General features: G+C 46.4%; 2 protein-coding genes across 3 annotated transcripts in view; one reads left to right on the forward strand and one right to left on the reverse strand.

Annotated features, from left to right (window-relative positions):
• Positions 1-25,024, reverse strand: part of abhd14b (abhydrolase domain containing 14B) — a 598,368-nt gene that overhangs the window by 39,881 nt on the left and 533,463 nt on the right. The gene's annotated exons all lie outside the window — the stretch shown is intronic.
• Positions 17,628-25,024, forward strand: part of mst1 (macrophage stimulating 1) — an 83,069-nt gene continuing 75,672 nt past the window's right edge. For both annotated transcript variants that reach the window (XM_078209336.1, XM_078209337.1), the window contains exon 1: positions 17,628-17,764. In XM_078209336.1, coding sequence (XP_078065462.1) covers positions 17,713-17,764 — 52 coding nt within the window. In that variant the 5' untranslated portion in view covers positions 17,628-17,712. The remainder of the gene's footprint in view (positions 17,765-25,024) is intronic.

A 25,024-nucleotide genomic window follows, 5' to 3' on the forward strand; every position in this document is an offset into this window, starting at 1 on the left:
ACTTTGTTTTGTATAGACCCTATTGACGTACTGTTTCTTTATTGCTTCTTTTATTATTTTACTTCATTTAAATTTGTTGTTACTATTGTGGGTTAGGGATGATACCGTCAAACCCGGATTTGGGGTACTTGCTCGTTGAGATGGTTTGGTAAGGATTGTGTGATCTGGTTCGCTGACATTCACTGGATCAAGAGGAGGGAGTGTGGTAATATAATTAGGGCCTAGTTTTAAGGCTGATTAAATTAAAGAATTGGGGCATATTAAAATCAAACACAGTCAAACCTCGGGCAGGCCAGACTTGACGAAAGACACAGGAACATGTCTGGGCCTGGCCCATCAATCATCCACCAAGGATCATTGCACTCTACTGAGACCCAGCAGGAGATCATTGCCCCCATTGAAATGTACTGGACTATTGTTAGAAGCCCAGATCGGGCCAGACTTTCTGTCACCTAGAGTTCCTGCAGTTATTGTATATGGCAACAGGTTACATGTAAGCAACAGCATGGAGATGGACACCTGGGGGCGGGCCCCGGTGTCTTGTCAGGCAGACATCAAGAAACCCACTGGGTATTGGGACCCCCTCCTGGGACCTCATTGGCCGGTAACCAGAGAAGTTTCTGGGAAGGCAGGCAGGCAGGGGGATAAATGTATACATCTCAGACACACCAGCAGCGAAGACTCAATGAGGGAGGCGACCTTGACCATTCGGAAGACTGACCAGAGAAGGACAGAAGGAAGAATCTGTCATCGAGACTCATCTTCGTGACAATGGACCAGAGGGACTCAGAGAATTGGGTCTGCAGTTTAACCAAACCATCTTTGCGGGTAGTATACTTGAGTCTGAGGTATCCTCTTGTTTTATGTGGGTAATTTAAGGGTTAATAGTATTATTATTAATAAACTTATTGAACCTTTACTTGTGTTTGTCCTTTGTCCACCTTGCAAATAAGGGCACCAGGGTAAAACTTTTGAGTAAGTAAACTGGTCAGAAGTATCTAAGAATTGCAAGTACAACACCATGCTCCTCACACTCCAGCTCCCACTCAGTGCCAGCTTCTTCAATCTCACAGCTTCTGCCTACACTCTCCCTATCTGTGTCATTGCAGGACAAACTCAACCACAAAAGGTGTGAGCAAGCGTGCCCAGCCGGAGTTATTCCGGAGCACAGAATCCTCACGCCTTTTGTGGAGAGAGCCCTCAAGCTGGCCGGGGAGGCGGAAGAATGTGTGCCAATGGTGAAGTGGGAGCAACAGATAAACGTGAGAACCCTCAAGACATGCTGTCATTCCTCAAGTCCCACGTGAGTAATCAATGTTCTCTCCTTTTCCCCCTGTAATGCACTAATACCATCTCCCTTCTCTTGCAGACAAAGCAGCCGAATAGGCTGGACCACCCTTCCACCCCCGGATCCACCTGACTCCAGCAGCTCCGAGGGAGATTTCTTGGATCCCACCGTTGAAGAGGTTTCACAGCTATCACCCACACCTGGCACCAGCGCAGATACTCACATCTCGGTAGAATCTGGGTCACTCACTTGTGAGCACCTCGCAGCTGCAGATCTGCACCAAATGGACGCAATCATGTCCCTGGGAAGTGGCAGACTAGGAGGATTCTGCAGGCCAGAACTCTGCTGGGTCCCTGCCTGATGTTTTGCCCTGGCCGTCCCAGAGCTGATGGAAATGCAAAGGCAGAGTAACGAGTATAAGGGGGGATGAGAGGATCCCTCCTTGGACTGCAAGGTTGACTGGAGGAGTCCCATCATCTTTATATCCGAGGAGATGGTGCTGTCACCTCTACACACTGAGACCATCACCACGTGGTTGGCATCCGTAGTGGAGACCTTGGAGCAGGACGTGCACTCCATGGCAGGAGATGTCTGCACCATGACTCAGATCATGACTTCCATGCCTGAGGCCTTCAACTACATGGTGCAGGCACTGGTGGGAATCCACGAGTGCCAGCGCCAGAAGACGGCAAGGCTTCTGATCCTCACTCCAGTTGCCCCTCTATCCTATGGACAACCACTGGGCCCATCAGGCACCCAAAGGAATCACCTGGTGCACAGCCCAGGGCTTTCCATCCAGGAGACCCTGTGGGCCTATCTGAGTCCCGCCTTCCTGTGAGCAACACACCTCCAGCCCCACACACTGATGAGGGCAGCACTGCAATACCTGTGCTGCCTGAAAGCAGGCCAGGATCATCAAGGACCAACGCCCCCCAGGAGACACCTGCCAATGTCATCTCAGGCAACAGGGCTTGGAAGTCAGCAGGCCTCCTCAACCTCTGCTGCAGATCCTGGGGAAGCACCTAGATATAGTGGGAGGATGAGGAAGATTAAGAAGTGATGGCTACCAAGTTGGCACGGGTGAAAGTAGGCATTAGTGTAAGGAGGTCACCATGGCTATAGTTGTAGGATAAATATTTGCTTTGTTCACCCACAGAGCCTCTACTGTGTCATTGGTGCCAAAAGTATTGAGTCGTCTTGGTGACCGGCTCATATCTGAGGTCGTTCTGATGGACTAGACACTCATTCATCACTTTCAGCCTCATTCAGTAACACTTCAGCCAATTGGACTCTTACCTTTCTCAGAGATGGAAGCCTCTCTGCCACCTAATGATCTGCCTCCTTGCTTGCCCTCAAGTGCAGGGCTCCCAGCCCATGGTTGGTAAGAAGCGCCAGGTTTGGCACCCACCACCAGTGGCAGATCGCCTACGGTTGTTGTGGCTACATTTCTCCTGTAAGTATGTGCAGAACTCCATTGAGAGCTGAAAACGTCACCTCCTGCGCTATAACATGCTGCCCCCCTGCTCCCCAACTCCTGATCAAAACATCCTCGAAAGGGATTGGAATGTGACCACCCTTTTGAACACCTGATTCTTTGATGAATCAAAGGCTGCTGATTCATCTCTCCAGCCTTGAGACGCACTGGCACGTGTGCTTTGAGACTTCCTGAATCCACACACCTGTTCACAACCATGGAGGCACACTCCTCAGTGTTTTCTACACTCCCCCTATCTGTGTCATTGCAGGACAAACTCAACCACAAGAGCATGAGCACTACTACTCAATACTTACCCATGCCAAGCACAGAAGGTCACTTTTCCAGCACTGGATCCAGGTTCGCTGAACAAGGTCACGGCTGCTGACCTCTGCTGCCAACTCAGTCCAGGCCTTCTTGGTAAGATGGGTTGGCCTCCTCCTTCTATCCCTTGGCATCAGGATGTCCCTCCTTTCTCTGACTGCCTCCACCAGGGTTATGAGGCAATCGTCCTAGAAATGGGATGTTTGCTGGCTGCCAGAGCTACCCTCCTGCCTGCTGTGGCCTCTTGCAGTGGCCATTCTTCAGCCATGGATTTATCTGTGGCCTGTGGATACCACTTTTAAAGTTTACGGTGGGCCGCCATTGGACACGGCACCAGCTGTGTGCCTGCCCTACCCCCATAGAATCCACAGAATTCCTACTGTGCAGAAAGAGGCCATTCAGCCCCTCGAGTCTGCACCGACTCTCCAAGTGAACATCCCACCCAGGCCCACCCCTCCAACCTATCCCCATACTCCATGCATTGATCATGGCCAATCCCCCTAATCTGCACATTTTGGACTATGGGAGAAACTGGAGCACCCGGGGGAAACCCGCGGAGAACATGAAAACTACACACACACACAGTCACCCGAGGCTGGAATTCAACCCTGGCACTGCACTGTGAGGCAGCAGTGCTAACCACTGTGCTACCATGCTGCCCTAGGCCCAATCCTCCGCCGGTCTGGACTCCATGCGGACAAGATTAGCGCTGGCTGCCACTTAAATCGCAGCCAGCGTAATATCTTGGGTTTTTAGCTGGGGTCAAGCAGCACCAAGACTACAGCCACTTCTGGTTCTGCCCACCAATCACGCATACTGTATGTTAAATTCTATATCTGGAGTACTGTGTATAGTATTGGTCTCCTTACTTAAGGAAAGATATAAATGTGTTGGAAGCTGTTCAGGTAACGGTTATGATGTGGAGATGCTGGCGTTGGACTGGGGTAAACACAGTAAGAAGTCTCACAACACCAGGTTAAAGTCCAACAGGTTTATTTGGTAGCAAAAGCCACTAGCTTTCGGAACGCTCGCTGCTCCTTCGTCAGGTGAGTGGGATTTCAGTTCACAAACAGGGCATATAAAGACACAAACTCAATTTACAAAATAATGGTTGGAATGCCAGTCTTTACAAGCCCTGGGCTTGCAAAATCTCACTAACTGTCCCTGTCTGGAGACAATACACATCTCTTAAACCTGTGCTTAACCCTCTCTCCACTCACATTGTCTGTACCTTCAAGACTTGATTACCTGTACAGACTCACATTCCAACCATTATTTTGTAAATTGAGTTTGTGTCTTTATATGCCCTGTTTGTGAACTGAAATCCCACTCACCTGACGAAGGGGCAACGCTCCGAAAGCTTGTGGCTTTTGCTACCAAATAAACCTGTTGGACTTTAACCTGGTGTTGTGAGACTTCTCACCAGGTAATGGTTACCAGACTAATACCCGGAATGGGTGGATTGTCTTATGAGGAAAGGTTGGAGAGACCAGGCTTGTATCTGCTGGAGTTCAGAAGAGTAAGAGGTGACTTGATTGAAACACACAAGATCCTGAGGGGTCCTGACAGGGTGGATGTGGAGAGAATGTTTCTTCTTGTGGGAAAATCTAGAATCAGATGTCACTGTTTAAAAATAAGGGGTCTCCTGTTTTAAAACAAAGAGGCGACAAACTTTTTTCATTCAGAAGGTCATAAACCTTTGGAACTCTCTTCCTGAAAAGGTGGTCACAGTAAGAAGTCTCACAACACCAGGTTAAAGCCCAACGGGTTTATTTGATATCACAAGTTTTCGGAGCGCTGTTCCTTCATTAGGTGAGTGATGAAATCCACATCATGAAAAGATGGTGGAAGCAGAGTCTTTGAATATTTCTAAGGTAGAAATGGATAGATTCTTGGTAGGCAAGGGGATGATAGGTTATCGGGGTAAGGCGGGATGCACATTTGATGTTACCACCAGGTCAGCCACAATCGTATTAAATGGCAGAGCAGATTTGAGTGGCCGAATGGCCTTCTCCTGCTTCTTTTTGATGTGTTACAACATTTATTACTCTTCCTTAATTGTTCTTGAAAAGGTAGTGGTGAGTCCCCTTATTGAATACAATAGAATTGGTTTGCCAGCGCATGTCAGAGGGCTGTTAAGATTGTCCATATTCATGTGGGCCTGTGGTCACATGGAGGCCAGATCAGGTAAGGCCAGCAGATTTATTTGCTAGCTTTTTCTTTCCTGATTTATTAATTTGAATTTAAATTTGTTGCTTGCTATGGTGGAACTTGAACTCCAGACTCCAGATCAGGCCTCTGAATGACTGTCCAGTACTACGCTGCAGTACCCCATAGACCCAGTGTAAACTACGCTGCAGTACGCCATAGACCCAGTGTAAACTACACTGCTGTACCTCATAGACCCAGAGTAAATTACACTGCTGTACCCCATAGACCCAGAGTAAATTACACTGCTGTAGCCCATAGACCCAGAGTAAATTACACTGCTGTACCCCATAGACCCAGAGTAAATTACACTGCTGTACCCCATAGACCCAGAGTAAATTACACTGCTGTACCCCATAGACCCAGAGTAAATTACACTGCTGTAGCCCATAGACCCAGAGTAAATTACACTGCTGTACCCCATAGACCCAGAGTAAATTACACTGCTGTACCCCATAGACCCAGAGTAAATTACACTGCTGTACCCCGTAGACCCAGAGTAAATTACACTGCTGTACCCCATAGACCCAGAGTAAATTACACTGCTGTACCCCATAGACCCAGAGTAAATTACACTGCTGTACCCCGTAGACCCAGTGTAAACTACACTGCTGTACCCCATAGACCCAGAGTAAATTACACTGCTGTACCCCATAGACCCAGAGTAAATTACACTGCTGTACCCCGTAGACCCAGTGTAAACTACACTGCTGTACCCCATAGACCCAGAGTAAATTACACTGCTGTACCCCATAGACGCAGAGTAAATTACACTGCTGTACCCCATAGACCCAGAGTAAATTACACTGCTGTACCCCATAGACCCAGTGTAAATTACACTGCTGTACCCCATAGACCCAGTGTAAACTACACTGCTGTACCCCATAGACCCAGAGTAAATTACACTGCTGTACCCCATAGACCCAGTGTAAATTACACTGCTGTACCCCATAGACCCAGAGTAAATTACACTGCTGTACCCCATAGACCCAGTGTAAATTACACTGTCATACCCCATAGACCCAGAGTAAATTACACTGCTGTACCCCATAGACCCAGAGTAAATTACACTGCTGTACCCCATAGACCCAGTGTAAATTACATTGCTGTACCCCATAGACCCAGAGTAAATTATACTGCTGTACCCCGTAGACCCAGAGTAAACTACACTGCTGTACCCCATACACCCAGTGTAAATTACACTGCTGTACCCCATAGATCCAGAGTAAATTACACTGCTGTACCCCATAGACCCAGTGTAAATTACACTGCTGTACCCCATAGACCCAGTGTAAATTACACTGCTGTACCCCATAGACCCAGTGTTAATTACACTGCTGTACCCCATAGACCCAGAGTAAATTACACTGCTGTACCCCATAGACCCAGAGTAAATTACACTGCTGTACCCCATAGACCCAGTGTAAACTACACTGCTGTACCCCATAGACCCAGTGTAAATTACACTGCTGTACCCCATAGACCCAGTGTTAATTACACTGCTGTACCCCGTAGACCCAGAGTAAACTACACTGCTGTACCCCATAGACCCAGTGTAAATTACACTGCTGTACCCCATAGACCCAGTGTAAATTACACTGCTGTACCCCATAGACCCAGTGTTAATTACACTGCTGTACCCCATAGACCCAGAGTAAATTACACTGCTGTACCCCATAGACCCAGAGTAAATTACACAGCTGTACCCCATAGACCCAGAGTAAATTACACTGCTGTACCCCATAGACCCAGTGTAAATTACACTGCTGTACCCCATAGACCCAGTGTAAATTACACTGCTGTACCCCATAGACCCAGTGTAAATGACACTGCCGTACCCCATAGACCCAGAGTAAACTACACTGCTGTACCCCATAGACCCAGTATAAATTACACTGCTGTACCCCATAGACCCAGTATAAATTACACTGCTGTACCCCATAGACCCAGTGTAAATTACACTGCTGTACCCCATAGACCCAGTATAAATTACACTGCTGTACCCCATAGACCCAGTGTAAATTACACTGCTGTACCCCATAGACCCAGTGTAAATTACACTGCTGTAACCCATAGACCCAGTGTTAATTACATTGCTTTACCCCATAGACCCAGTGTAAATTACACTGCTGTACCCCATACACCCAGTGTAAACTACACTGCTGTACCCCATAAAGTGGAGATGCCGGCGTTGGACTGGGGTAAGCACAGTAAGAAGTCTCACAGCACCAGGTTAAAGTCCAACAGGTTTATTTGGTAGCAAATACCATAAGCTTTCGGAGCAGAGCTCCTTCGTCAGATGGAGTGGATATCAGGAAAGAAAAAGCTAGCAAATAAATCTGCTGCCCTTACCTGATCTGGCCTCCATGTGACCACAGGCCCATATGAATATGGACAAGGCCATCCCCACACCCCCACTTCTTGCCTTCAAACAACCACGCAACCTCAAACAGACCATTGTCCTCAGCAAACTACCCACCCTTCAGGAGAACAGTGACCACGACACCACACAACCCTGCCACAGCAACCTCTGCAAGACGTGCCGGATCATCGACACGGATGCCATCATCTCACGTGAGAACACCATCTACCAGGTACACGGTACCTACTCTTGCAACTCGGCCAACGTTGTCTACCTGATACGCTGCAGGAAAGGATGTCCCGAGGCATGGTACATTGGGGAAACCATGCAGACGCTACGACAATGGATGAATGAACACCGCTCGACAATCACCAGGCAAGACTGTTCTCTTCCTGTGGGGGAGCACTTCAGCAGTCACGGGCATTCAGCCTCTGATCTTCAGGTAAGCGTTCTCCAAGACAGCCTTCATGATACACGACAGCGCAGAGTCGCTGAGCAGAAACTGATAGCCAAGTTCCGCACACATGAGGACGGCCTAAACCGGGATGTTGGATTTATGTCACATTATCAGTAACCCCCAGAGCTTGCCTCCTGGACTTGCAGGCTGTCCTGTCTGGAGACAATACACATCTCTTTAACCTGTGCTTAATGCTCCCTCCACCCACATTGTCTGTATCTTTAAGATCTAGCTGGCTGTAGGGATTCGCATTCTAATCAGTATTCTGTAACTTGATTTTTGTGTCTCTGTGCCCTGTTTGAGAGCACATTTCCACTCCATCGGACGAAGGAGCAGCGCTCCGAAAGTTAATGGTATTTGCTACCAAATAAACCTGTTGGACTTTAACCTGGTGTTGTTAAAACTCTTACTGTGTTTACCCCAGTCCAACACCGGCATGTTGGACACAGTCCAAACAATTGTTTTGTTTCTTAAAGATTTGATTAGTTGTAAGTATTCGCATTCCAACCATTATTCATGTAAATTGAGTCTGTGTCTTTATAAGCTCTGTTTGTGAACAGAATTCCCACTCACCTGAAGAAGGGGCTTTGAGCTTCGAAAGCTTGTGTGGCTTTTGCTACCAAATAAACCTGTTGGACTTTAACCTGGTGTTGTTAAACAACGCCGGCATCTCCACATCATGTCTATGGGGTACAGCAGTGTAATTTCCACTGGGTCTATGGGGTACGGCAGTGCAATTTACACTGGGTCTATGGGGTACAGCAGTGTAATTTCCACTGGGTAATTGGGGTACGGCAGTGTAATTTACACTGGGTCTATGGGGTACGGCAGTGTAATTTACACTGAGTCTATGGGGTACAGCAGTGTAATTTCCACTGGATCTATGGGGTACAGCAGTGTAATTTCCACTGAGTCTATGGGGTACAGCAGTGTAACTTACACTGGGTCTATGGGGTACAGCAGTGTAATTTACACTGGGTCTATGGGGTACAGCAGTGTAATTTACACTGGGTCTATGGGGTACAGCAATGTAATTTACACTGGGTCTATGGGGTACAGCAATGTAATTTACACTGGGTCTATGGGGTACAGCAGTGTAATTTGCACTGGGTCTACGGGGTACAGCAGTGTAATTTACACTGGGGTTTGTGAGGTGCAGCAGTGTAGTTTACACTGGATCTATGGGGTACAGCAGTGTAATTTACACTGGGTCTATGAGGTACAGCAGTGTAATTTACACTGGGTCTATGGGGTACAGCAATGTAATTTACACTGGGTCTACGGGGTACAGCAGTGTAATTTACACTGGGTCTATGGGGTACAGCAGTGTAACTTACACTGGGTCTATGGGGTACAGCAATGTAATTTACACTGGGTCTACGGGGTACAGCAGTGTAATTTACACTGGGTCTATGGGGTACAGCAGTGTAGTTTACACTGCGTCTATGGGGTACAGCAGTGTAATTCACACTGGGTCTATGGGGTACAGCAGTGTAATTTACACTGGGTCTATGAGGTACAGCAGTGTAATTTACACTGGGTCTATGGGGTACAGCAGTGTAATTTACACTGGGTCTACGGGGTACAGCAGTGTAATTTACACTGGGTCTATGAGGTACAGCAATGTAATTTACACTGGGTCTACGGGGTACAGCAGTGTAATTTACACTGGGGTTTATGAGGTGCAGCAGTGTAGTTTACACTGGATCTATGGGGTACAGCAGTGTAATTTACACTGGGTCTATGAGGTACAGCAGTGTAATTTACACTGGGTCTATGGGGTACAGCAGTGTAGTTTACACTGGGTCTATGGGGTACAGCAATGTAATTTACACTGGGTCTATGGGGTACAGCAGTGTAATTTACACTGGGGTTTATGAGGTGCAGCAGTGTAGTTTACACTGGATCTACGGGGTACAGCAGTGTAATTTATACTGGGGTTTATGAGGTGCAGCAGTGTAAATTACACTGCTGTACCCCATAGAACCAGTGTAAATGTCACTGCTGCACCCCATAGACCCAGTGTAAACTACACTGCTGTACCCCATAGACCCAGTGTAAACTACACTGCTGTACCCCATAGACCCAGTGTAAATCACACTGCTGTACCCCATAGACCCAGTGTAAACTACACTGCTGTACCCCATAGACCCAGTGTAAACTACACTGCTGTACCCCATAGACCCAGTGTGAATTACACTGCTGTACCCCATAGACCCAGTGTGAATTACACTGCTGTACCCCATAGACCCAGTGTAAATTACACTGCTGTACCCCATAGACGCAGTGTAAACTACACTGCTGTACCCCATAGACCCAGAGTAAATTACACAGCTGTACCCCATAGACCCAGAGTAAATTACACTGCTGTACCCCATAGACGCAGTGTAAACTACACTGCTGTACCCCATAGACCCAGTGTAAACGACACTGCTGTACCCCATAGACCCAGTGTAAATTACACTGCTGTACCCCATAGACCCAGTGTAAATCACACTGCTGTACCCCATAGACCCAGTGTAAACTACACTGCTGTACCCCATAGACCCAGTGTAAATTACACTGCTGTACCCCATAGACCCAGTGTAAACTACACTGCTGTACCCCGTAGACCCAGTGTAAATTACACTGCTGTACCCCATAGACCCAGTGTAAATTACACTGCTGTACCCCATAGACCCAGTGTAAACGACACTGCTGTACCCCATAGACGCAGTGTAAACTACACTGCTGTACCCCATAGACCCAGTGTAAATTACACTGCTGTACCCCATAGACCCAGTGTAAATTACACTGCTGTACCCCATAGACCCAGAGTAAACTACACTGCTGTACCCCATAGACCCAGTGTAAGTTACACTGCTGTACCCCATAGACCCAGTGTAAACTACACTGCTGTACCCCATAGACCCAGTGTAAGTTACACTGCTGTACCCCATAGACCCAGTGTAAACTACACTGCTGTACCCCATAGACCCAGTGTAAACTACACTGCTGTACCCCATAGACCCAGTGTAAGTTACACTGCTGTACCCCACAGACCCAGTGTAAACTACTCTGCTGTAGCCCATAGACCCAGTGTAAACTACACTGCTGTACCCCACAGACCCAGTGTAAACTACACTGCTGTAGCCCATAGACCCAGTGTAAACTACATTGCTGTAGCCCATAGACCCAGAGTAAACTACATTGCTGTACCCCATAGACCCAGAGTAAACTACACTGCTGTACCCCATAGACCCAGTGTAAATCACACTGCTGTACCCCATAGAAAGAAGTCTCACGCCAGTCCAACGCCAGCATCTCCACATCATGTACCCCATAGACCCAGTGTAAATTACACTGCTGTACCCCGTAGACCCAGTGTAAATTACACTGCTGTACCCCACAGACCCAGTGTAAACTACACTGCTGTACCCCATAGACCCAGTGTAAATTACACTGCTGTACCCCATAGACCCAGTGTAAATTACACTGCTGTACCCCACAGACCCAGTGTAAACTACACTGCTGTACCCCATAGACCCAGTGTAAATTACACTGCTGTACCCCATAGACCCAGTGTAAATTACACTGCTGTACCCCGTAGACCCAGTGTGAATTACACTGCTGTACCCCACAGACCCAGTGTAAACTACACTGCTGTACCCCATAGACCCAGTGTAAATTACACTGCTGTATCCCATTGACCCAGTGTAAATTACACTGCTGTACCCCATAGACCCGGTGTAAATTACACTGCTGTACCCCATAAACCCATTGTAAATGACACTGCTGTACCCCATAGATGTGGAGATGCCGGCGTTGGACTTGGGTAAACACAGTAAGAAGTCTCACAACACTAGGTTAAAGTCCAACAGGTTTATTTGGTAGCAAAAGCCACTAGCTTTCGAAGCGTTGTTCCTTCGTCAGATAAGTGGGAGTTCTGTTCACAAACAGGGCATATGAAGACACAAACTCAATTTACAAAATAATGGTTGGAATGTGAGTCTTTACAGGTCATCAAGTCTTAAAGGTACAGACAGTGTGAGTGGAGGGAGGGTTAAGCACAGGTTAAAGAGATCTGCATTGTCTCCAGACAGGACAGTTAGTGAGATTTTGCAAGCCCAGGCAAGTCGTGGGGGTTACAGATAGTGTGTCATGAACCCAAGATCCCAGTTGAGGCCGTCCTCGTGTGTGCGGAACTTGGCTATCAGTTTCTGCTCAGTGACTCTGCGCTGCCATGTGTCATATAGACCCCATAGACCCAGTGTAAACGACACTGTTATACCCCATAGATGTGGAGATGCCGGCGTTGGACTGGGGTAAACACAGTAAGAGTGTAGTAGGTACAAATACCTCTTGAGACTGGATTGAGTCAAAATAGAGTAGGCTTTATTCTCACAAGCTTGCGGGAGAACTTGACCCCTTGAAAGCGGAAGCCAAAGTTCTCTCTGAACACAGCAATGTGGGGATATATATATACGTTATGGCTCCCAGCACCAGTCACGACACAAACACTGGTCTGGTCATGAATCAAAGTCCATACAACAGTCCTTGATCACGAAGCAGCAGTTCTCTGGCAGCTGTAGTCACGATACAGTCTGAGGTTTCCTGCTCTTCCACGGCCCTTCCTTTGAAGTTACCGGCATAATTGTAGCTGGCCCAGCGGGAGTCCTCCTTTAAACGGCCGTTATCATGCCCCACATCTTGTAATGCTTTCTTCCGTTTACATTTACCACGCAAGCCTGTAGAAAAGATAAGACTTGCATGTCTGCAAACACATTCACATTTACATTTACATTTACATTTACATTTGACTATCTATTGTTATAAGAATAAAAGTTAACTTGTATTAATGTCAGAAGCAGTATAAACAAGGGGATTAGCCATAATGAAGGGTTATGCTTGTGATACATTCTAAGTACAAAGTTCAACCTTTCATGTACAAAATACATTAACCCTTTAGGTCCAAAATACATTGAGTACAAAAAAAAATTAACCCTTTCCCTTCTTCAAAGAGTTTTAACAACACCAGGTTAAAGTCCAACAGGTCAGATGGAGTGGATAACGGCTTTTGCTACCAAATAAACCTTTTGGACTTTAACCTGGTGTTGTTAAAACTCTTACTGTGTTTACCCCATAGACCCAGAGTAAACGACATTGCTGTACCCCATAGACCCAGAGTAAACTACATTGCTGTACCCCATAGACCCAGTGTAAACTACACTGCTGTAGCCCATAGACCCAGTGTAAACTACACTGCTGTAGCCCATAGACCCAGTGTAAACTACATTGCTGTACCCCATAGACCCAGTGTAAACTACACTGCTGTAGCCCATAGACCCAGTGTAAATTACACTGCTGTACCCCATAGACCCAGTGTAAATTACACTGCTGTACCCCATAGACCCAGTGTAAATTACACTGCTGTACCCCATAGACCCAGTGTAAATGACACTGCTGTACCCCATAGACCCAGTGTAAACGACATTGCTGTAGTCCATAGACCCAGTGTAAACTACACTGCTGTAGCCCATAGACCCAGTGTAAATTACACTGCTGTACCCCATAGACCCAGTGTAAACTACACTGCTGTAGCCCATAGACCCAGTGTAAATTACACTGCTGTACCCCATAGACCCAGTGTAAATTACACTGCTGTACCCCATAGACCCAGTGTAAATGACACTGCTGTACCCCATAGACCCAGTGTAAACGACATTGCTGTAGTCCATAGACCCAGTGTAAACTACACTGCTGTACCCCATAGACCCAGTGTAAACTACACTGCTGTACCCCACAGACCCAGTGTAAACTACATTGCTGTAGCCCATAGACCCAGTGTAAACTACACTGCTGTAGCCCATAGACCCAGTGTAAACTACACTGCTGTAGCCCATAGACCCAGTGTAAACTACATTGCTGTACCCCATAGACCCAGTGTAAACTACACTGCTGTAGCCCATAGACCCAGTGTAAACTACACTGCTGTACCCCATAGACCCAGTGTAAACTACACTGCTGTACCCCATAGACCCAGTGTAAACTACACTGCTGTACCCCATAGACCCAGTGTAAACTACATTGCTGTAGCCCATAGACCCAGTGTAAACTACACTGCTGTAGCCCATAGACCCAGTGTAAACTACATTGCTGTAGCCCATAGACCCAGTGTAAACTACACTGCTGTAGCCCATAGACCCAGTGTAAACTACACTGCTGTAGCCCATAGACCCAGTGTAAACTACACTGCTGTAGTCCATAGACCCAGTGTAAACTACATTGCTGTACCCCATTGACCCAGTGTAAACTACATTGCTGTACCCCATAGACCCAGTGTAAACTACACTGCTGTACCTCATAGACCCAGAGTAAACTACACTGCTGTACCCCATAGACCCAGTGTAAATTACATTGCTGTAGCCCATAGACCCAGTGTAAACTACACTGCTGTACCCCATAGACCCAGTGTAAACTACACTGCTGTAGCCCATAGACCCAGTGTAAACTACATTGCTGTACCCCATAGACCCAGAGTAAACTACATTGCTGTAGCCCATAGACCCAGTGTAAACTACATTGCTGTAGCCCATAGACCCAGTGTAAACTACATTGCTGTACCCCATAGACCCAGAGTAAACTACATTGCTGTAGCCCATAGACCCAGTGTAAACTACATTGCTGTAGCCCATAGACCCAGTGTAAACTACATTGCTGTACCCCATAGACCCAGTGTAAACTACACTGCTGTACCCCATAGACCCAGTGTAAATTACATTGCTGTAGCCCATAGACCCAGTGTAAATTGTACTGCTGTACCCCATAGACCCAGTGTAAACTACATTGCTGTAGCCCATAGACCCAGTGTAAACTACATTGCTGTAGCCCATAGACCCAGTGTAAACTACATTGCTGTACCCCATAGACCCAGAGTAAACTACATTGCTGTAGCCCATAGACCCAGTGTAAACTACACTGCTGTACCCCATAGACCCAGTGTAAACTACATTGCTGTAGCCCATAGACCCAGTGTAAACTACATTGCTGTACCCCATAGACCCAGTGTAAACTACATTGCTGTAGCCCATAGACCCAGTGTAAACTACATTGCTGTACCCCATAGACCCAGAGTAAACTACACTGCTGTAACCCATAGACCCAGAGTAAACTACACTGCTGTACCCCATAGACCCAGTGTAAATTATACTGCTGTACCCCATAGACCCACTGTGAATTACACTGCTGTACCCCATAGACCCAGTGTAAACTACACTGCTGTACCCCATAGACCCAGTGTAAACTACATTGCTGTACCCCATAGACCCAGTGTAAACTACACTGCTGTACCCCATAGACCCAGTGTAAATTACACTGCTGTACCCCATAGACCCAGTGTAAACTACATTGCTGTAGCCCATAGACCCAGTGTAAACTACATTGCTGTAGCCCATAGACCCAGTGTAAACTACATTGCTGTACCCCATAGACCCAGTGTAAATTATACTGCTGTACCCCATAGACCCAGAGTAAATTACATTGCTGTAGCCCATAGACCCAGTGTAAACTACACTGCTGTACCCCATAGACCCAGTGTAAACTACACTGCTGTACCCCATAGACCCAGTGTAAACTACATTGCTGTTGCCCATAGACCCAGTGTAAACTACATTGCTGTACCCCATAGACCCAGTGTAAACTACATTGCTGTAGCCCATAGACCCAGTGTAAACTACACTGCTGTAACCCATAGACCCAGAGTAAACTACACTGCTGTACCCCATAGACCCAGTGTAAATTATACTGCTGTACCCCATAGACCCAGTGTGAATTACACTGCTGTACCCCATAGACCCAGTGTAAACTACACTGCTGTACCCCATAGACCCAGTGTAAACTACATTGCTGTACCCCATAGACCCAGTGTAAACTACACTGCTGTACCCCATAGACCCAGTGTAAATTACACTGCTGTACCCCATAGACCCAGTGTAAACTACATTGCTGTAGCCCATAGACCCAGTGTAAACTACATTGCTGTAGCCCATAGAAAGAATTCCCACTCACCTGAAGAAGGGGCTCAGAGCCTCGAAAGCTTGTGTGGCTTTTGCTACCAAATAAACCTGTTGGACTTTAACCTGGTGTTGTTAAACTTCTTACTGTGTTTACCCCAGTCCAACGCCGGCATCTCCACATCGTAGCCCATAGACCCAGTGTAAACTACATTGCTGTACCCCATAGACCCAGTGTAAATTATACTGCTGTAACCCATAGACCCAGAGTAAACTACACTGCTGTACCCCATAGACCCAGTGTAAATTATACTGCTGTACCCCATAGACCCAGTGTGAATTACACTGCTGTACCCCATAGACCCAGTGTAAACTACACTGCTGTACCCCATAGACGCAGTGTAAACTACACTGCTGTACCCCATAGACCCAGTGTAAATTACACTGCTGTACCCCATAGACCCAGTGTAAACTACATTGCTGTACCCCATAGACCCAGTGTGAATTACACTGCTGTACCCCATAGACCCAGTGTAAACTACATTGCTGTACCCCATAGACCCAGTGTGAATTACACTGCTGTACCCCATAGACCCAGTGTAAACTACACTGCTGTACCCCATAGACCCAGTGTAAATTACACTGCTGTACCCCATAGACCCAGTGTAAATTACACTGCTGTACCCCATAGACCCAGTGTAAACGACATTGCTGTACCCCATAGACCCAGTGTAAATTATACTGCTGTACCCCATAGACCCAGTGTAAATTACACTGCTGTACCCCATAGACCCAGTGTAAACTACACTGCTGTAGCCCATAGACCCAGAGTAAATTACACTGCTGTACCCCATAGACCCAGTGTAAATTACACTGCTGTACCCCATAGACCCAGTGTAAACTACACTGCTGTAGCTCATAGACCCAGGGTAAATTACACTGCTGTACCCCATAGACCCAGTGTAAATTACACTGCTGTACCCCATAGACCCAGTGTAAACTACACTGCTGTACCCCATAGACCCAGTGTAAACTACACTGCTGTAGCCCATAGACCCAGTGTAAACTACACTGCTGTACCCCATAGACCCAGGGTAACAAACTTGGTCTCACCACCAATTGGCAGATGAGCTGCTACAATCATCACAATATCTCTAAACCATGGAAAAGCAATTTAGCCAGGATTTCTGTCTCTGGTTATCCTGCAGGAATCTCTGCTGGATAGTGCATCTACTTCCTATAATTCACAGCAGGACAGGACAGAACCTGCCATGTATGAAAACCTTGGCAGAGTAAGGGTAAGATCTGCTTCTGATGCCTCCTCCCTGATTCCAGTCGACTGCCAGGAGTCTTTTTGAAGCTGGTGCCCATGTCCTCACAGTGGTCTGGGGGTTGGTGGTTGTGAAATGGGGAAGATGCAATGAGTTAATGAATTCTATTTATGTTGAACACCTACTGCTTAGGAAGTTAATAAGTGAACCAAAGACAAACATTGGCAGAATGCTGCAATGAGATTGTGGAAAGGGTCATGCATTGAGCCCAGGGCAAACAGCAGAATATTCGGGTCCAGTAGGGCAGCCACATCAATGACCCACATAGCTGTACAAAATGAAGTCCCTCCAAATCCTCGTCTTCATTTCAAGCAGCACAATCGTGTTTGGTAAGTTAACTAAAAGCTAATGTTCTCAGCTGGTAGATGGATTACCCGTTTAGTATAAAATGGTTCGATAATGATGTCTCTCACATTACTGCATTGAGGTAAATTATACTTTTAGAAGGACATGTTAGTAGGGTGGTAAAAAAGGCATATGTAACACTTGCCTTTATCAATAGAGGCATGGATTACAAAAGCAGGGAAGTCATGTTTGAGTTGTATAGAACTTTGGTGAGGCCACAGCTAGAGTACTGTGTAAAAGATTATGAGAGACATGGACAAAGTGGATAAGGAGCAGCTATTCCCCTTAGTTGAAGAGTCAGTCACGAGGAGACATAGGTTCAAGGTGAGGGCAGGATGTTTGAGGGGATGTGAGGAAAAACTTTTTTACCCAGAGGGTGGTGATGGTCTGGAATGTGCTGCCTGGGAGGGTGGTAGAGGCGGGTTGCCTTCACATCCTTTAAAAAGTACCTGGATGAGCACTTGGCATAAAATTCTGGGCTATGGGTCAAGTGCTGGCAGATGGGATTAGGTGGGAGTTCAGGTGTTTCTAATATGTTGGTGCGTACTCGATGGGCCGAAGGGCCTCTTCGGCACTGTATAGTTCTATGACTATTAGCCAATGTCCCGTGGAAGAGTTTAAAGTAAATGTTATTGCATGTGCTTTCATGATCAGTGTGTCATAGTGTAAAATTTACTGCCTGGAGTTACCTCTTCCTGGCAGCCTTGAGACAGGGCAGCACTGGGACAGGGCGGCATTGGGACAGGCAGCATTATGCCAGGCCAAGGTCCCTCGTCCACACCACTGACAGACCCGATCCCTTGTTTTCCCGATTTGGGGCTATTAACTGTAATGACCTCAATGAGGCCCATGAGGTTGGCTTCTTGGAGTATGGGCTCCCTGACTGAGGTAATGACTGTCTGCCCAATCAGGGTGTCTCACCTGTCTCTATATTGAGGAGTGTCAGGGCTACTGACACTCGGATCCTGACTTTGTATCTGAAGCAACTCTTAGGAGTGGAATTGAGATTTTAAATAAAGGGAATCTGGTGAAGGGACACTGGCCTCTGAGGAGTTATTTCAGTGGTGATGAGGAAAAGGAATGACCCTGAGGAACTTGCTCACTAACAGCTGGTTTTGCGTGGGGTAAGCCATTTTCAGACATCAGGCCCACCAATCATTTTAAGATTGAATCATTTTAAGATTGTCAGTTGGGCTCGCTGTGTGACATCTTTGCATGCACTGGAAGCTACATATATTAATGCACAGGGTCCTGTTCAATGCAGACAGATATAACACGTACACACATTGCACCTAAATTCAGCTCAACAAAATAGTGATTCACAGGTTCATTCCACAGATCAATGCCTTGACCATTTAGAGTTAAGTGTCTGGCTTTAAATTTCAAACAATGTTCTGGAGTTTACTGTCAGTCACCATTAACTCGTGCATATCCATGGCAATGCCTCTACCAATTGGAGTCTACCTGCCACCTAATGTTAATTCTCTTCTTATAATGTTGTTGTTTCCTCTGACATTGGTATTCTTGTGAATGTCCTCATGAGTATAAGTTGAAAAGCTTTGGCAAAAGCTATTTTTTAAGCAATATTCAAGTTCTATATTACCACTACGAGTGGTATTACGACTACGAGTTACAAGTTATCAGGGACAGAGTAATGGTTAGCCAGCAGGAAGCAGAGAGTCGGGATTAATGGGTAATACTCAGATTGGCAAGGTGTAACACTTGGAGTGCCAAGGGATCAGTGCTGGGGCTTCAATTATTTACAATATACATCAATGACTTGGATGAAGGGACCAAATGTATGGAAAATAAATTTGTTGATGACACAAAGACAAGTAGGAAAGTAAGTTGTCAAGAGGACGCAAAAGCTTGAGTTTTTAGTGGTCCCCAGCATAGACAAGATGGTGCCCAAGGTCAGATTTCAGAAATCTTAACTCTCCCCCCAAAATCAGCACCCATAATCGTGGGTTGTAGTTTGCACATGGTTCACAGAGACAGGTACACATATAAAAGTACAGTTGCCTTTAAATAGATACAATTTTCGTGAGTAAGATGTCCAAAACACGATTGTGATCTTTACACTTTTCAGGAAAAGATCTGGAGAAGTAAGGTACCCTTTTAGAGGGGTAAAGGAGCCCTTCTGGGTAGGTCAGGGACACCTTTGGGAGAGGAATGGTGCTTCGGAAGAGGCCAAGTACCCTTTGGGATTGTTAAAAGTGGACGTCAATATGCATAAAAGTAGTTAAACTCACTGGAATTATCAAGCTGTCAAGAAAATTAAATCTCTTGTCCTTTATGGTAGTGCCGCTGGACTAGTAATCCAGAGACTCAAGGCAAAGCTCTGGGAACCCAGGTTCAAATCCTACCATGGCGGATGGTGGAATTTAAACTCAATAAAACATCTGGAATTAAAATTGTAACAATAACCATGAAACCATTGTCATATAAACCTATCTGGTTCACTGATGTCCTTTAGGGAAGGAAATCTGCCATCCTTACCTGGTCTGGCCTACATGTGACTCCAGACCCACAGCAATGTGGTTGACTCTTAAACACGTTCTATATACTCCATTATATTTAACTGCTACAGATAAAACACAAGGGAATGAAACCGGGCAGACCACCCAGCATTGACCTTGGCATCAGAAATGACAACTGCAAACCCAACTCTGTCAACCCTGCAAAAGCCTCCTCATAATCAGTTGGGGGCTTGTGCCAAAATTGGGAGAGCTGTCTCACAGACTAGTCAAGCAACAAACTGACAGTCATTCTCACGGAATCATACCTTACAGATAATGTCCCAGACAATACCATTACCATCCCTGGGTATATCCTGTCTCGCTGGCAGAAGTGGAGGTACATAGTATACAGGCTGGAGGCAGTTGCCCTGGGAGTCCTCAACATTGAATCTGGATCCCATGAAGTCTCATAGCACCAGGTCAAACATGGGTAAAGAAACCTTCTGCTGATTACCACATACCATCCCCCATCAGCTGATGAATCAGTATTCCTCCATGTTGACCATTGGGAGCAAGCACTGAGAATGGCATGGGTATAGACCCTCACCAACCTGCCTGCCACTGATACATCTGTCCCTGACAGTATTGGTAGGAGTGACCACTGCACAGTCCTTGCAGAGACAAAGTCCCATCGACACATTGATGATGTGCTCCATCGTGTTGTGTTACCACTTTGCTAAATGGGATAGATTTCGAACAGATCTAGCAAGTTAAGACTGGGCATCCATGGGGTGTTGTGGGCCATCAGCAGCAACAGCATTGTACTTAACCATAATCTGTAACCTCATGGCCCGGCATATCCCCCACTCTTCCATTACCACCAAGCTAGGGGATCAACCCTGGTTCAATGAAGAGTGCAGGAGGGCGTGCCAGGAGCAACACCAGGAATAATACCTGGACATCTGGACAGTACCCAGGCTTGGGCTGACAAGTGGCAACTAATATTCATGCCACACAAGTGCCTGACAAAGGCTATCACCAACAAGAGAAAATTGAACCATTGCTTCTTGACATTCAATGGTGTTACCATCACTGAATCCCCCACTATCAACATCTTGGGGGTTACCTGTGTAGTAACTTGGCCACAAAAAGATAGTCTAATGCGTTGTGATTACTTTTAATCTTTACTTATAAAAATATGGAATACAGTATAGCACGGACTCAGAACTGGAGGCAACTAGTTACACATGTTCCTCGTGGTAAGACTAAACTTGTGAAAGCCCGTGCTACCGATGCGTCACTCGCGCATCCTCAAAGACATTAGTACGTGCATTCAAATAAGTCGATGCTTACCATGACACTCTATAGTAATGTCTATAGACATTTTCATTGGTGGGTGGCTGGTTTGAGTGACGGACTGGGCTTTGTTCACAACTCTTTGTAGTTTCTTGCTGCCTTGGACAGATTAGGAGCCATACCAAGCTTTGATACAACCAGAAAGAATGCTTTCTATCGTGCATCTGCAAAAGTTGGTGAGAGTCGTAGCAGACATGCCAAATTTCCTTAATCTTCTGAGAAAGTAGAGGTATTGGTGGGCTTTCTTAACTATAGTGTTGGCATAGGGGGACCAGGACATTGAAGACCTCCACCCAGAGTATAGTCTGCGCCATTAACACCCTCTGTGCTTCCTCCAAGTGATGTACAAGATGCAGGAGTTGATCGGCTGAAGGAGGTCAATAAACACAAGGAGCTTTTCTTGCCCATGTTTGACCTGAGTCTGACACTGTTCACCCTCTCGCCCCCCCTGTCTCCAATACTGTTCATTCCCTGTCTCTGACACCATTCAGCCATTCTCACATTTGGAAACAAATGGACTTATTAGTGATAGACAGCATGGTTTTGTGAAGGAGAGGTTGTGCCTCACTAACTTGATCGAAGTGACGAAGATGATAGATGAGGGAAAGGCAGTGGATGTTGTATACAACACTTCAGTAAAGCCTTTGGCAAGGTACCTCATGGTAGACTGGTACGAAAGGTGAAGTCACATGGGATCAGAGGAGAGCTGGTAAGATGGATACAGAACTGGCTTGGCCATAGAAATGATGTGGAGATGCCGGCGTTGGACTGGGGTGAACACAGTAAGAGTTTTAACAACACCAGGTTAAAGTCCAACAGGTTTATTTGGTAGCAAATACCATTAGCTTTCGGAGCGCTGCTCCTTCGTCAGATGGAGTGGAAATGTGCTCTCAAACAGGGCACAGAGACACAAAATCAGTACAGAATACTGATTAGAATGCGAATCCCTACAACCAACCAGATTTTAAAGATAGACAATGTGGTTGGAGAGAGCATTAAGCACAGGTTAAAGAGTGTCTTTGTTCTTTGTTCTTGTTCTTTGTATTGTCTCCAAAATTGGAGACAATACACATCTCTTTAACCTGTGCTTAATGCTCCCTCCACTCACATTGTCTGTATCTTTAAGATCTGGCTGGCTGTAGGGATTCACATTCTAATCAGTATTCTGTAACTTGATTTTGTGTCTCTGTGCCCTGTTTGAGAGCACATTTCCACTCCATCTGACGAAGGAGCAGCGCTCCGAAAGCTAATGGTATTTGCTACCAAATAAACCTGTTGGACTTTAACCTGGTGTTGTTAAAACTCTTACTGTGTTGGCCATAGAAGACAGAGGGTAGCGGTAGAGGGGTGTTTTTCTGAATGAAAGGCTGTAACTAGCTGTGTTCCACAGGGATCAGTTCTGGGACCTTTGTTGTTCGTAGTATATATAAATGATTTGGAGGAAAATGTAGCTGGTCTGATTAGTAATTTTGCAGACAACACAAAATTGGTGGAGTTGCAGATAGTGAAGAGGATTGTCAGAAGCTACAGCAAGATATAGACCAGTTGGAGACTTGGGCAGAGAAATGGCAGATGGAGTTTAATCCAGACAAGTGTGAGATAATGCATTTTGGAAGGTCCAATGCATGTAGGAATTATACAGTAAATGGTAGAACCCTTAGGAGTATTGACAGGCAGAGAGATCCGGGTGTGCATGTCCACAGATCACTGATACTGGCGACGCAGGTGGAAAAGGCAGTCAAGAAAGCATGCGGCATGCTTGCCTTCATCAGTCGGGGTATTGAGTATAAAAATTGGCAGGTCATGCTGCAGCTGTACAGAACCTTAGTTAGGCCTCATTTAGAATATTGTGTACAATTCTGGTCGCCACACCAAAAGGATGTGGATGCTTTGGAGAGGGTACAGAAGAGGATTACCAGGATGTTGCCTGGTCTGGAGGGTATTAGATATGAGGAGAGGTTGGATAAACTCGGTTTGTTCTCAGTGGAATGACAGAGGTTGAGGGGTGACCTGATAGAGGTCGACAAGATTATGAGTGGCATGGACAGAGTGGATAGTCTGTGAGACCGGGGTGTCTTTCCTAGGGTAGAAAAGTCAAGTACTAGGGGGCATAGGTTTAAGGTGTGTGGGGAAACGTTTTTTATACACATGCTGGTGAACGTCTGGAACGCGCTACCTGGGGAGGTGGTGGGAGCAGGTACGATAGTGGCATTTAAGGGGCAGCACGGTAGCACAGTGGTTAGCACTGCTGCTTCACAGCTCCAGGGACCTGGGTTCGATTCCTGGCTTGGGTCACTGTCTGTGTGGAGTTTGCACATTCTCCTCGTGTCTGCGTGAGTTTCCTTCGGGTGCTCCGGTTTCCTCCCACAGTCCAAAGATGTGCGGGTTCGGTTGATTGGCCATGCTAAAATTGCCCCTTAGTGTCCTGAGATGCGTAGATTAGAGGGATTAGCGGGTAAAATATGTAGGGATATGGGGGTACGGCCTGGGTGGGATTGTGGTCGATGCAGACTCGATGGGCCGAATGGCCTATTTCTGTACTGTAGGGTTTCTATGATTTCTTTCTATGAACTAGATGAATACATGAATAGGATGGGAATGGAAGGATCCGGACTCCTTAAGTGCATACGGTTTTAGTTTAGGCAGATATCATGGTCAGCGCAGGCTTGGAGGGCCGAAGGGCCTGTTCCTGTATACTTTTCTTTATTCTTTGTTCTCCCCCTGTCTCCCACACTGTTCACCCCCTCTCCCCAATGTCTTTGACACTGCTCATTCCCTCTCCCCTTGTCTCTGACAGTGTTCACCCCCTCTCACCCCGGTCTCACACACTGTTCACCCCTTCTCTCCTCTGTCTCTGACACTGTTCATCCCTCTCCCTCTTGTCTCTGACATAAGAACATAAGAACATAAGAAATAGGAGCAGGAGTAGGCCATCTAGCCCCTCGAGCCTGCCCCGCCATTCAATAAGATCATGCCTCATCTGAAGTGGATCAGCTCCACTTACCCACCTGATCCCTATAACCCCTAATTCCCTTACCGATCAGGAATCCATCTATCCGTGATTTAAACATATTCAACGGAGCGGAGGAGGCTGAGGGGAGACTTAATAGAGGTGTATAAAATGATGAAGGGGATAGATAGAGTGAACGTTCAAAGACTATTTCCTTGGGTGGATGGAGCTATTACAAGGGGGCATAACTATAGGGTTCGTGGTGGGAGATACAGGACGGATATCAGAGGTAGGTTCTTTACGCAGAGAGTGGTTGGGGTGTGGAATGGACTGCCTGCAGTGATAGTGGAGTCAGACACTTTAGAAACATTTAAGCGGTTATTGGATAGGCACAAGGAGCACACCAGGATGATAGGGAGTGGGATAGCTTGATCTTGGTTTCAGATAAAGCTCGGCACAACATCGTGGGCCGAAGGGCC

This window comes from Mustelus asterias, chromosome 3 (genome assembly GCF_964213995.1).
Source record: "Mustelus asterias chromosome 3, sMusAst1.hap1.1, whole genome shotgun sequence".
NCBI lineage: Eukaryota > Metazoa > Chordata > Chondrichthyes > Carcharhiniformes > Triakidae > Mustelus > Mustelus asterias.